The 12318-nt window shown below is 39.5% G+C and overlaps 1 protein-coding gene across 2 annotated transcripts; it reads left to right on the forward strand.

Moving 5' to 3' along the window:
* Window positions 1-56: 56 nt before the first annotated feature.
* LOC141763925 (uncharacterized) lies at window positions 57-11550 on the forward strand. Of its 2 annotated transcripts, none has more exons than XM_074628735.1 (6): window positions 57-197; window positions 6508-6592; window positions 6712-6822; window positions 9355-9411; window positions 9710-9886; window positions 10178-11550. In XM_074628735.1, exons 2-6 carry the CDS (start codon window positions 6512-6514, stop codon window positions 10283-10285), a joined length of 534 nt encoding a protein of 177 aa, XP_074484836.1. In that variant the 5' UTR covers window positions 57-197; window positions 6508-6511; the 3' UTR covers window positions 10286-11550. The 2 variants fall into 2 exon arrangements, with proteins under 2 accessions (XP_074484836.1, XP_074484837.1); XM_074628736.1 differs by lacking the exon at window positions 57-197 and adding an exon at window positions 493-537.
* The last annotated feature ends 768 nt before the right edge of the window (window positions 11551-12318 follow it).

Consider the following 12318-nt stretch of genomic DNA (forward strand, 5'->3'; position numbering starts at 1 on the left):
TCAGAGGAGCTCCTCCTTCGCTTCGCTCCGTCTCCTAGTTTGGTGCTTTCCAGAAATCATTTTGTTGTCGGGAAGTTTTGACCGTTAAAAGTTCATCTGAAGAAGTGTTTACTCGGTGTGACATACAACCCCTGTTGGTATCATCTAGAGACATCTCAGAGACATCTCAGACAGGCACTTGTAAACATTTAGTCGAGGTAAGTAACCCACCAAGCCCCTCTGGGGGTCACGTAGTAGATAGTAGAAATCTGGATGTGTTTTTCAGGAGAATCCCTCCTGCATCTGGGGGGATGTCCTGCTACAATGTCTCTATAATGTTTTATTTTTATAACTAACCATTGAATAGGCTGTCAGCAATTTGACCTTACTGTTGTAGCATTTCATCTGCTGTTGTATCACGAGAATATTTATATTTATTTTTTTTACGTTGTTTTTAACCCATACCATATTTTTTTCCCTAAACCTAACCAATTTATGTTTGTTGCCTAAACCTAATGAGATTTCTGGCAGAAAGCTCTGAAGGCAAACCTCTCCCATGTGCGTAGATATCGCTCAACTCCTGCAAATACTACTACAAATGGGCAAGATGCTGAGATTGTTGAATTTTACAAGTATTTGGGCATAATAATTGTCAATAAATTGACCTTTGAGAGGAACACAGATATGCTGTGTAAGAAAAGCCAGTAGCGTCTCTTTTGTTTGAGGAAGCTATAGCCAAGGTCCAGGTTGACAAATCCCCGATGACACTGTTTTATAAATCTTTTATCGAATCAGTTTACACTTTTGCTTTTATTTGCCGGTATGCATCCCTCAACCTCAAACAGAAAAACTCATCAACAAAGGTGATAAAAAAAATCAGCAGCAAAATCATCAGCACTCAGCAGAAATGTCTGTCTGAATTGTACAACAAACAGCTGATAAAGAAAGCAGAATCCATAATTTCAGACAGTACCCACCCCGCTGCATTCAGAATTTAAGTTTCTGCCCTCTAGTTCCCGTATCAGACAACCATTAGTCAAAACTAACCGATATAAATTCTCTTTCATACCCTCGGCCATTTCACTGCTCAACTCTTTAAAGTACAGGTAGTATCAGCACATCCACCATTGCCTGTTCTTCTGTTCTTGTCATTATCTTAATATTGTAACTCTTTTAATATTTTTGGTACTTCAAGGTTTCACCTTTTTTCAGTGCTTTAGTATGTGGGAATGTACAGTATGTGTATATTGTCTTATTGTGATGAGATGTTGGTGTTGTTGTTGTTGTTGTTTGCTACTGTGGCAAAACCAAATGCCCCTCGGGGACAAATAAATGTCTTGAACTTGAACTTGAACTTGAATATCCGAGCCAAGACTTCCTTTTCCGTGCACTGCTCATTGTTTACAGTCCGATTAGCAATTGAGATGTGAGCCTGGAGACAAGTAGCCAGTTTACAAGCTCATTTTAAACCAATGAAAAGCTAAATCATCGTCAGATGATAGCCGGTGGCCGACAATAACTACTTTTATTATTTAAATGTTAGAAAGGTAAACAACAACAATAAGTCGTCCTAAATCACCCGTCAGACAGCGATACATTTTCTATTGATTTGGCAAAATGGATATGAAAACTAGTCAGGTTTCATATCCAAATGTGGCACAAATTTTAACCAAATTTTGAGAAAATTGGCAAAGGGAAATTAATGGAAAAGCTTGAGTGAAGTCTAAGTCACCTGCTTCATGTATGTCATTGCACTTTGTCACATTTATCTTTTATCGATCAACCGATTTCTCCACATCAGCCAAGCGTAAAAAACATTTTTGTTGCGATATTTCAAGATTTTTTGTTTGTTTTTAGTGCCAGATTTCACCTTTAATTCCAGTGTGTTTACATCAACAACAGATAAACTGATACAGGAATATGTCTATTTTATATATTGCCACAATTTTAGGTGACAAAAATGTGTTGGACAATTTAACATATGTGTCCTGATTGTAGATGTTTACACCCTGTAGAGCCTGTATGCACCCTCTCTGTATTCTGTCTGTACCCATATGCACCTTGTCCACAAATGTGTGTTAGGGATGCATCCATTTATCGGCTGAATATTAGTTTTGTTGACTGCTATCGGCCAATCAGATAAACATTGGCCACTGCCATTGGCGAATGTCATCTTATTTACTGTTTGTTTATCTGTCCCGCGACTCCGCTGAGGCAGCGAGGCTTCATCCAAATTAACAAATAAAAAAATTAAAACTAAAAATGCTAAATTTGGTTGTCAAATATACTTGGCCGGCCGTTAATATATGGGCAGCCTGCCCAAGTAAAGTCTGTGTGAGAGACACTGATTATGTTTCTAATCACTTTTACATTTACATTTAAATTATGTTTTACATAAAAAATATTTTTGTCTCTAGCTATGTAAGTACTGAAACATCTTTCTAATTGAATAAGTAGTTGTATAGCAGCTAAAAAGGCCTTTGAAGTGGTTATTTTAGAATGGTTTCCATGTGAAAGACGGTAATATTAAAGGTTTGCAGCCAGACTGCTACACCCGTGGGTTCCCTCAGCACACAAGACATGACAGGACAACCTGCTGAACAATTATCAGTCTTTATTACTCTTTTCACTCTCTCCGTGCATTTCTTCTCGAGGTCCAGCATACTACTGCATTTAAAGGAGAGTTGACTAGGCAATGATCACCAGCTGTGTCCATCAACTCACCTGGCCCTGCTCTAATGAGCCTTCCCCACACCTCTCAAAGCCTATGAAAAGGAGGCTGGGTCACGGGCAGACATGGGTCTTGGGGTAAGGGGTAGAACACATGCGCAGTGTAACAGAAGCTGCGGTTGTGCGTTGCGATTGGCTCAATTTCGGCGAGTGCAGGCGAGATTTTAATGCGCATGTGTTATACCCCCGGAGATATGACGCGTGACCCAGACTCCTTTATATACATAGGCCTTGACACCCCTCCCTCTCCTACAGCTGAATACCAGCCATGCCCACCTCCACAAGGTTGTTTCATGAATTTGTAAGATTGAATTTGTGTTCATTCAAAGACGCTGAATGACTTAAAACAGCTCAATTATTTTTTTTATTTAATGTAGAGGTCTTTGTTTCCCTGGCACAAAAGAAGAATAAATAACAGCAAAAACAAAATAATACAATTTGTTTTTGCATCCCTACTGTTATTGTACCATTATGCCCCCTGTCTATACCTGTATGCCCCCTGTCTATACCTGTATGCCCTCTGTCTATACCTGTATGCCCCCTGTCTATACCTGTATGCCCCCTGTCTATACCTGTATGTCCTCTGTCTATACCTGTATGTCCTCTGTCTATACCTGTATGCCCTCTGTCTATACCTGTATGTCCTCTGTCTATACCTGTATGCCCTCTGTCTATACCTGTATATACCCTGTCTGTACCCGTATGCACAGTCTACACCTGTATGTACCCTGTATGTACCCTGTCTGTACCCGTATGCACCGTCTACACCTGTATGTACTCTGTCTGTACTCGTATGCACCGTCTACACCTGTATGTACCCTGTATGTACCCTGTCTGTACTTGTATGCACCGTCTACACCTGTATGTACCCTGTCTGTACCCATATGCACCGCCTACACCTGTATGTAGCCTGTCTGTACCCTGTCTGTACCCGTATGCACCGTCTACACCTGTATGTACCATGTATGTACCCTGTCTGTACCCATATGTACCGTTTACACTAGGGACGTCACGAGAACCGATACTTCTGTACCAAGTCGATTCCAAAATTCTTTAAAAAGTGACGGTACTCTTTTTCTACAGTACCGAAGGTACCGTTCGATGCCTGTAATGGTCATTGGTAGTGATGTGACAGTGAGGAAAATTTCCCCACCGGTTAATAAACTTGTGACAACACCGGTGTTACCGATTACACCGGACATTTTACAAGAAAGATTACGGTCAACATGTGCAGAGCGCTGACTCGGATCTTTACCGTCGGGTGGCGGTGTGTCTGGCCCCTCCGCTAGCGTTTCTGCTGCGGGGCTCCGCTGCGGGGGTCTACCTGGCGCTGCTGCTCTGTGCACACCAACTGTGACAGCTCCATCCACCTCACGGCGATTACCTCATTAACGTTATGGTTCCCTTATAGCGTTGAGATTATACGGGAAATATTGCCAAATAGGTACGTTTGCTTTTCACTTCGACAACAAATCCTCTGCTCCTGCTCCTACTACTCTGAGCTGAAGGACCAGATGCGTTCATGGTCAGTATGTAGTGTCCGTCGTCTGACTATCGTTTGATAGCATGCCGCTGAAACGCCAAAATGAACAAAATGGGTCAATTATTTTTATTTATTACTTAAACGCTACATGCCTCTGTTTTTTGTAATGTTCAAATGTTTTTAATAAAATAGTAGGTGTTGAATTACATGGGATTTATTGTTGTTTTGTTTTGTTTTTACCGTGGTATCGAATTTGGTATCGAGAATCGTGGAAATTCACTGGTATTGGTATCGACTGCTAGATTTCTGGTACCGTGAAATCCCTGTATGTACCCTGTCTCTACCCGTATGCACCGTCTACACCTGTATGTACCCTGTATGTATCCTGTCTCTACCCGTATGCACCGTCTACACCTGTATGTATCCTGTCTCTACCCGTATGGAATGTCTACACCTGTATGTATCCTGTCTCTACCCGTATGCAACGTCTACACCTGTATGTATCCTGTCTCTACCCGTATGCAACGTCTACACCTGTATGTATCCTGTCTCTACCCGTATGCAACGTCTACACCTGTATGTATCCTGTCTCTACCCGTATGTACCGTCTACACCTGTATGTACCCTGTATGTATCCTGTCTCTACCCGTATGCACCGTCTACACCTGTCTGTACCGTCTGAACCCGTATGTATGCTGTTTATACCTCACTTAAGAGGATAAACATGGTGTTATTTATGTTAGTTAAGGACATGGTGATAAACCCTCCAACCCCCTTACCAAAACGGCCACAACGATAACCATATTGTGAAGTGAAAATACGTCAAATGAACCGAGTGATAAATGTGTGCATGAAGAAAAATAAACAAGTTTGTTTCTATACTACTAATTTACTAAATGTTTCCCTCACTTCCGGTGGGCCTTGTCAATTCAGTTCCTGATCAATCTCTCCCTCCCCTTAATCTCAGACCCACTCTCTTCTTACTCTCCCTCTCTTCCTCTTCCTCCCACCACATCTGCTTCTCATCCTACAGCATTCCTGTCTTTCCTAAGAGGATTGTGACATGTGGTTTTGATGAAGTAACACATTCTCTCTCTGTTCCGTTTTCCCCCCTTTCACTACCTCATTTTGTTCACTATTTCTCAATCCTTCCTCACTGTCCAAACAGACATGCACACACAGGAATACAACACACTTTGCTTCATTGTTCCCCCCCCCCCCCCCCCCCCCCCCCCCCCACTGTCCTCTCCCTTCTCTAGTAGTGTGTCTCATGATCATGTGGTCTGTCTTCATTGTTGTTTGGGTCTATTCATGTCTTCTCTTTTCTTCTACAGTCTGCTCCTCTTTCTCTCTCATTACGGTTTGCAGATTTCAAACATTATTCTCTAATGACAACCTGTTTTCCTTGGAAGAGATGTTCCTCCTGCAGTCCAACTCATTTTAATGAACCATTTCATTGTGTCTATCCTACCTATTGTAATGTGGGGGAAATCAGAGGGAACATACTGTATATCCTTAAACTGTTTAACGCAAGGGTGTCTGAGCTTCATACCGATTTTTACAAAGAGATTCCACATTATGAGCAATAAAGGTTTTAGTGGAGCTGCTCTGACAGACTGACAGCTGTTTGTGTTCAGAGTCACAGTGTTATAAAGAAGAAGGACATGCAGAGGTTTTATTCTGAGCTGAGGGAAAACACAAAGAAGCAAAACAACAACAACAAAAACAGCTAAATGAATGCACACTGACACTAATACTAATCCTACTATCATTGATACTACTACTACTAATATGACTAATAATAACAATAATAATAAAGCCAGGGGGATTACTGGCAGTACGTCCACCCTGTAGCTACCCTGTAGTAACCAGTAGCTTCATTCATAAAGAGATCATCTTTTATGAGCCCTTCATATGTTTTGCATGTCAAAATCTTAATTTGTAAAGTAAATAGAGCTACCAGATAAATAGTGGAGTAAAAAGTACACTATTTCCATCTGAAATGTGCTGCAGTTGAAGTAAAAAGAGGCATGAAAAGATACAAATTCGAGTAATGTACAAGTAGCTTACCTGAAACTTTAAGTACAGTACTTGAGTAAATGTACTTAGTTACATTCCACCACTGGAGTCCAGCAGAGTTCACATTGCTGGTGGCAGCAGACTGAAAGTTGACATGTATTGTTTATGTGTTAATACTGACTGTAATCCAGGGCGGGATGTGTGCTTGGTTTGATTAGAACAGATCAGATCAGTTGTATTATTGTTATAGTGTATATATGTATTATTGTATCTGACTCCTGTTTCCTGTTTTGCAGTAACATGTCTTCTGCTGCTGTGCTGGCAGCAGTTGAACCCAGGCTGCAGCGTCTCTTTGCCTGGTTTGACCCTGAAGCTGCTGCGGTGAGATCAGGACACCACTTGGTTTGAGTGGAGTCGACTATGTTTGAGTTTGAAGTCTAACTTCCCATAAATTATTACACAGTAGAGTGTAATGAATGTAAACCTCTGTGTCTGTGCAGGTGGTGACCATCCTGTTGGGGCTGGTCCAGGTGATCCTGTGTGTCCCACTTGCTCACGCTGACCACACTCTGCCAAAATTCTTCATACTGCCACTCATCTTAGGAATTGTAGTACGTACCTCCTGATTCTTACTCTAATTCTTTAGTCGAACTACGGTTGCCAACTTTCTCACTACCAAATAAGGGACACAAGGTGGCGTGCCACGGCGGTGTGGGTATGGTGTTGTGTGTGTGTGTGTACAGTGTATAATCAGTCTATAGCTTTACTAAACATGTATCATTATGTAAAGTTATGTGAATAAACCTCAAAAGAAATGATCATAGAAATGGCAATTTGGACCTTTACAGCAACAAAAAATAAATACAATTTAAAATGCTTATGCAAATGTTTATCCATATTTGCACATGCCAAACTGACCAATCAATGCCAGACATTACCGATACTTTTCTTTTTTGTGCAGGCGCATTTACGCTATACTTATACTTATAAGTGCAATATTTCCCTCTCAGATGTAGTGGAGTATAAAAACAGTTATTAAATGTATTAAAGTTAAAAGTGGTGGAATGTAAGTACATTTACTCGAGTACTGTACTAGGCAACAATACTGCAGTACTTTTACTTGTATTTCTATTTTATACTACTTTATACTTATACTCCACTACATCTGAGAGGGAAATATTGCACTTATGTTACATTCCACCACTTTTAACTTTAATACATTAAATAACTGTTTTTCCAACAACTAACAAATCCCAATTTAACCCCTGGTGACAGTTGTACACGTCCTACTATATATATATATATACTGTATGTATATATATATATATATATACGATATCACTATATATGTAGCACATCTTTACTAGGATGGTGGAGTGAGTGTAATATACACTTCAGTCTTCATAAGTTTATAATCCTTTTGTAAATGTAGCCTATATTATCATATCAGATAGCACAATGTAGATATGATATATGATAAGTAGGTTCTGTAGATAGACGGAGGAAAAAAAGATTCATGTTGATGAATAGATGCTGTAAATCTGTATGTTTTTGCATACATTACAGCTTCATACATACAACATAGTTTAACATTTTACAAAGGTAAAAATGCTTTGTGTACTATATTTACACCATATTATCTCTGAAAACAGGAACGGCTGATTGGTGACGTTGAAATGAGGAGTTATCTATACGATACGATACTTCCTCATTTCACTACAGAAACCTAAATAAGAAGGCAGCTGGCTGGAGGGAGATCAACTGAAAGTGTCCTACTTCCTGTTCCAGTAAATAGGCCTATTACAATATTAAACGTGTATTTTCTGTTTAAAAAGTACAAACGTAGGAAGATACCCAGAACTACTCTCCCATCGTCTCCAGTCTGATCTGGAGCTCATAGCTGATTGGTACGTTGACATGACGTAACGTAACTCTTGCTGTTAGGACACGGTGTTTCTCTCTCTGCGGCCGCGTTCTCTCCATCATCACGGTTATTGTTGAATTATTCCTCGTTCAGCTTGGCCTAATCATTAGGCACTAATGTTATATTTCATTTTCAGTTAATGAAAGTAACGTTGTGTTGACTCCTGTCATGTGTTGCATTCAGTGCACGTGAGGCACACAGCCAAAACAAAGTAGTTAAAAATAGTTTTTTGGAAGTTCAGAATCTTAAAAGTTAAGTATCACAATTCTTACAATAATGGATTTTTCCTCCACCCCCTAGTATTGAATCACTGTGTCACTGTTTCAGAACTCCCATCACTGGTGACTGAAAACAACAACATTCAACTGTCAGCCCGTCTCCTCGTAGACAGCATGTTGCCTCCTGGTAACGAGTTATTGGATGAGTACTAGGAATATAGCCTCCTTTTACTGGAAAATTGAACATCTAAGTGTGTACACAGAAGAATAATTGAAGTACATAAGCTTATTATTGTTATTATTATAGGCTAATCTGTGGGATCCTCGAGTGAAATAATGAAGGCATATACACGTCCATAATCATACTGCAGAGGCAACACACATACCTGCGTGATGGCTCGAGATTTTCAAATGACTGAAAATAAAGGACCATTTCAAAGACCTCATCGGCTGTTGTTGCAGATGCATTTTTGTTGAGTTATTACAGTTTGAACAGGCAGCAGCCCGACTTCACTTTCACAGAATGGATTTACTCCCAAGACTGAACTGAGGAAAGATTTTTACCGAGCCTTAACCTAAAATTCAAGGAAAATAGGTTAATGGGAACCACTGCGACACACAAACACACAATACCAATGATCTTGAACAAATGAAATTGTAATTATTGGAAACTGCAAAGTAATTCATACTTTACACCACTAATGGAATCAGTCCATGTCTGAAAAGGACATTATACATTATTATTATTATTATTGTTATACATTATATATATATACATATATATATTATGTATATATATATATAATATTTTAGTGTCAAAATGGATGAAATAATATATTTGGGGAAAAAAGATCACATGGTGAAATACAAGGTTCTCTGCTGCATGTCCTTTACTCTCCCAGTTAAAAGTCCAATACTGTGTGTGTGTGTGTGTGTGTGTGTGTGTGTGTGTGTGTGTGTGTGTGTGTGTGTGTGTGTGTGTGTGTGTGTGTGTGTTGCAGATTATGGCAGCAGGATCATTCACTATTGCCAACGAGAAGAACACCAGCAGACTACTGGTAGGTTCACATAACAGTCTAATCTAAATATTCATGGCAGATTTTGATGTAAGCAACATCTGGACCATCATTCCACCCTCTGGTTATGATAATAATATATAATATAGTCAGTTCAGGCATACGTAAACTGACAGCCCAACCTTTGTGGGCTCATTGTAATATGACTTTACTTGTAATAATAATAATAATAACACGAATACTTTGTCATTTTACAATAATTTACAACAATATAATGAGTGTATGGGTGTTTCTAAGTGCACAGTGAAGGAAGTTGACTGCCCCCCCCCCCTCTCAACAGCTTCGAGGTTGTGCGTACAGTCATGCGGTTGGCCTGCTGGGGGCGCTGCTGGCCTTCTGCCTCTACTGCTACAGCCTCAGCTTGGAAAACCAGACAAAGATGTGTGAGCCCGGTTCTGTTTCTACTGACTATCACTACAGAAGAACACATTACCTGTGTTTAGAGGATCTCCTGGAGGTCAGTGTGTTGATTTTATCACTTCATCACAAAGAAAAGGACAAAAATAACAAGAGATAAAAGCATGGACAGATGAGCCCATTGTAGATGAAGATTATTGTAGATGTAGTTTATTGTAGATGTAGATTATTGTGGATGTAGTTTATTGTGGATGTAGTTTATTGTAGATGTAGATTATTGTGGATGTAGTTTATTGTAGATGTAGATTTTTGTAGATGTAGATTATTGTAGATGTAGATAGATGTAGTTACGTCACTTTGAATGTGTGATGTGTTTTCTTGTTTCCTGCAGGCCTACCGATGGAGTTTGATACTGCTGCTGCTGCTATTTGACATCGGGGCCGTGGTCCTGCACTGTCTCCTTTCTGTCTCTGCCCTCAAAACACTGAAAACAAACTGACACACACACACGCACACACACGCACACACACACACACACACAGACACACACACAGGAAACACACATGCTATACATGTTGAAATACTCCATATCAACAGTAGAATTGAAAAGCACTTAATTTCCCTGACAACATTTTTGAAGGGTTTCTGTATTAGTGGATTTGGTGACACCTCTGTGAGTTTTCATAATACAGATCGGATGAGCTCTGTGTCTCGACATCACAGAGTGTAACAACGGACACAGTAACACTTGTGACACAGATGTGACAAGATTATATTAATTAAATAGTCGATAAATAAGTGATGACAAATTTTAATTACAAATAAAATAAATGGAAAATAATAAATATCTTCCTGATTGGCTGGCAGGTGTCCAATAAAATCATAAAACAGCGCACCTCAAACAAAGGTGATGTCATGAGATAATTCATTCATATCAAACACTGGTGTTATAGAGCTAGATTGGTAGGCGATATATCAGCCCACATCAGCTTACTGCAGGTATCATATATATATATATATATATATGGAGTCAGATCAGTCTCAATATTAATGAATGCTCACTGAAGGATTCACAAATGTGTTTTGGGATTAATATATAAATGACTTAAAGTATTTTTCAAAGCACACAAGGGGTAAAAAAAAAATGCACATATAAAAAAAAATAAGGTTCACAAATATAAAATATATAATATATATTATGCTTGCCAGGCAGGGCCAAAGGGCTTGTTGTGTTTGCCCTTCTTCCTGTTTGGTCTTTCTCTCTCCCCCCCTCCTCTGTGTTCTAACTACGTGATTGGTTTCCACCTGTGCATTCTGGTCATGCTGCCTATAGGTTCCCTCAGACGTGGAGCTGGCCAATCAACATCCTGGGTTTCCTATAAAATGAGCCCTACTTCAGAGTTCATGCTCTTGTTTTTGCCTGCCTGAGTTGTGCTGCTTTAGAAAAACCTGTTAAAGACATTAGAAAAAGGTGTGTGGTGGGAGGTGGAGGACCCTTCCCAACTTTCACTCACATAGGGATGTTTTCTGTCTAGAAAAAAGAGGTTATTGGTCGGTGCCACCGTTGTATTCAGGGTCAAGTTAGTCAGGCCTTCTTTTTGTGCTCTGGTTTTATTAGATAGCAGTTAGTTTGGCCTAGTTTTGTTTTCTTAATTTCTGTTTGTTTGGCACAACCACCTTGTCCCATCCTCCCCCACACTTTGGGGATTATTTGAAGTATCGTGTTAAGCAGAAAATAAATCACCCTTTTCTTTTCCACTTCAACTCCTTCACCTTCTTTGATTGTCGTGTTGTCTCTTTCCCTGTAAAAAAAAAAGGGAATGGAACACACATACAAATATTTCTTGTTTTAAATAAATTTAATAGAAATCCACAAATATATGCATTTAAAAGTATTTGCAATTTTCATCAAAAACATATTTGGATGTTGTTACATTTATATATAAACTGCATTTACAAACTGCTGTCATGTGTGAGCTTCACTGCAACTGTGTTGGTTTTTTGAGACTCGACAAATGCATTTTTATCAACAGGGAGTTATCTGTAACCAATCAGCTGTCTCCCTTACCTTACGGCAGTTGGATTCTCGCGGTACATACAATACACTTTATCGACATACACCTCAGCACAACCGTCCTCACATCCAAAATGCACTAATGCACCCAAACACTTGATACACATCTCAGGATCAACTCTTGGACCAGAATATTTGTCTGCCAAAAGTAACACTTTGTCACTCTGAACATAATGACCTAAAACAACACTAACAGGTAGCATTACAATATGTGTCACTGTTGTCTTTGTTAACGTGTCCTTTATTCATGAATCCAGCATAAACCAAGATTCCATTAAAACAAAAGAAGGGCACTTCTTTATTGCATTGAGTGTCCTAACTTACAGTTTATGTCACAGAAATTAACCAGACATGGTGCAAAACTGTCTTTTTACACAGAGTAATTCCAAGAGCACAAAAGTAAACTAAAGTAAGTCCAGTAATGCCGAAGAACGATACACATTCATTAAACATACAGC

The sequence above is a fragment of the Sebastes fasciatus genome, chromosome 3, assembly GCF_043250625.1.
Source record: "Sebastes fasciatus isolate fSebFas1 chromosome 3, fSebFas1.pri, whole genome shotgun sequence".
NCBI classification, from domain to species: Eukaryota; Metazoa; Chordata; class Actinopteri; order Perciformes; family Sebastidae; genus Sebastes; species Sebastes fasciatus.

Coding starts and splice junctions, on each gene's coding strand:
- LOC141763925 (XM_074628735.1), top strand. CDS start 6,512: ATGTCTTCTGCTGCTGTGCTGGCAGCAGTTGAACCCAGGCTGCAGCGT. Junction 6,823..9,354: donor CACTCATCTTAGGAATTGTA/GTACGTACCTCC, acceptor TGTGTGTTGCAG/ATTATGGCAGCAGGATCATT. Junction 9,887..10,177: donor GTTTAGAGGATCTCCTGGAG/GTCAGTGTGTTG, acceptor TGTTTCCTGCAG/GCCTACCGATGGAGTTTGAT.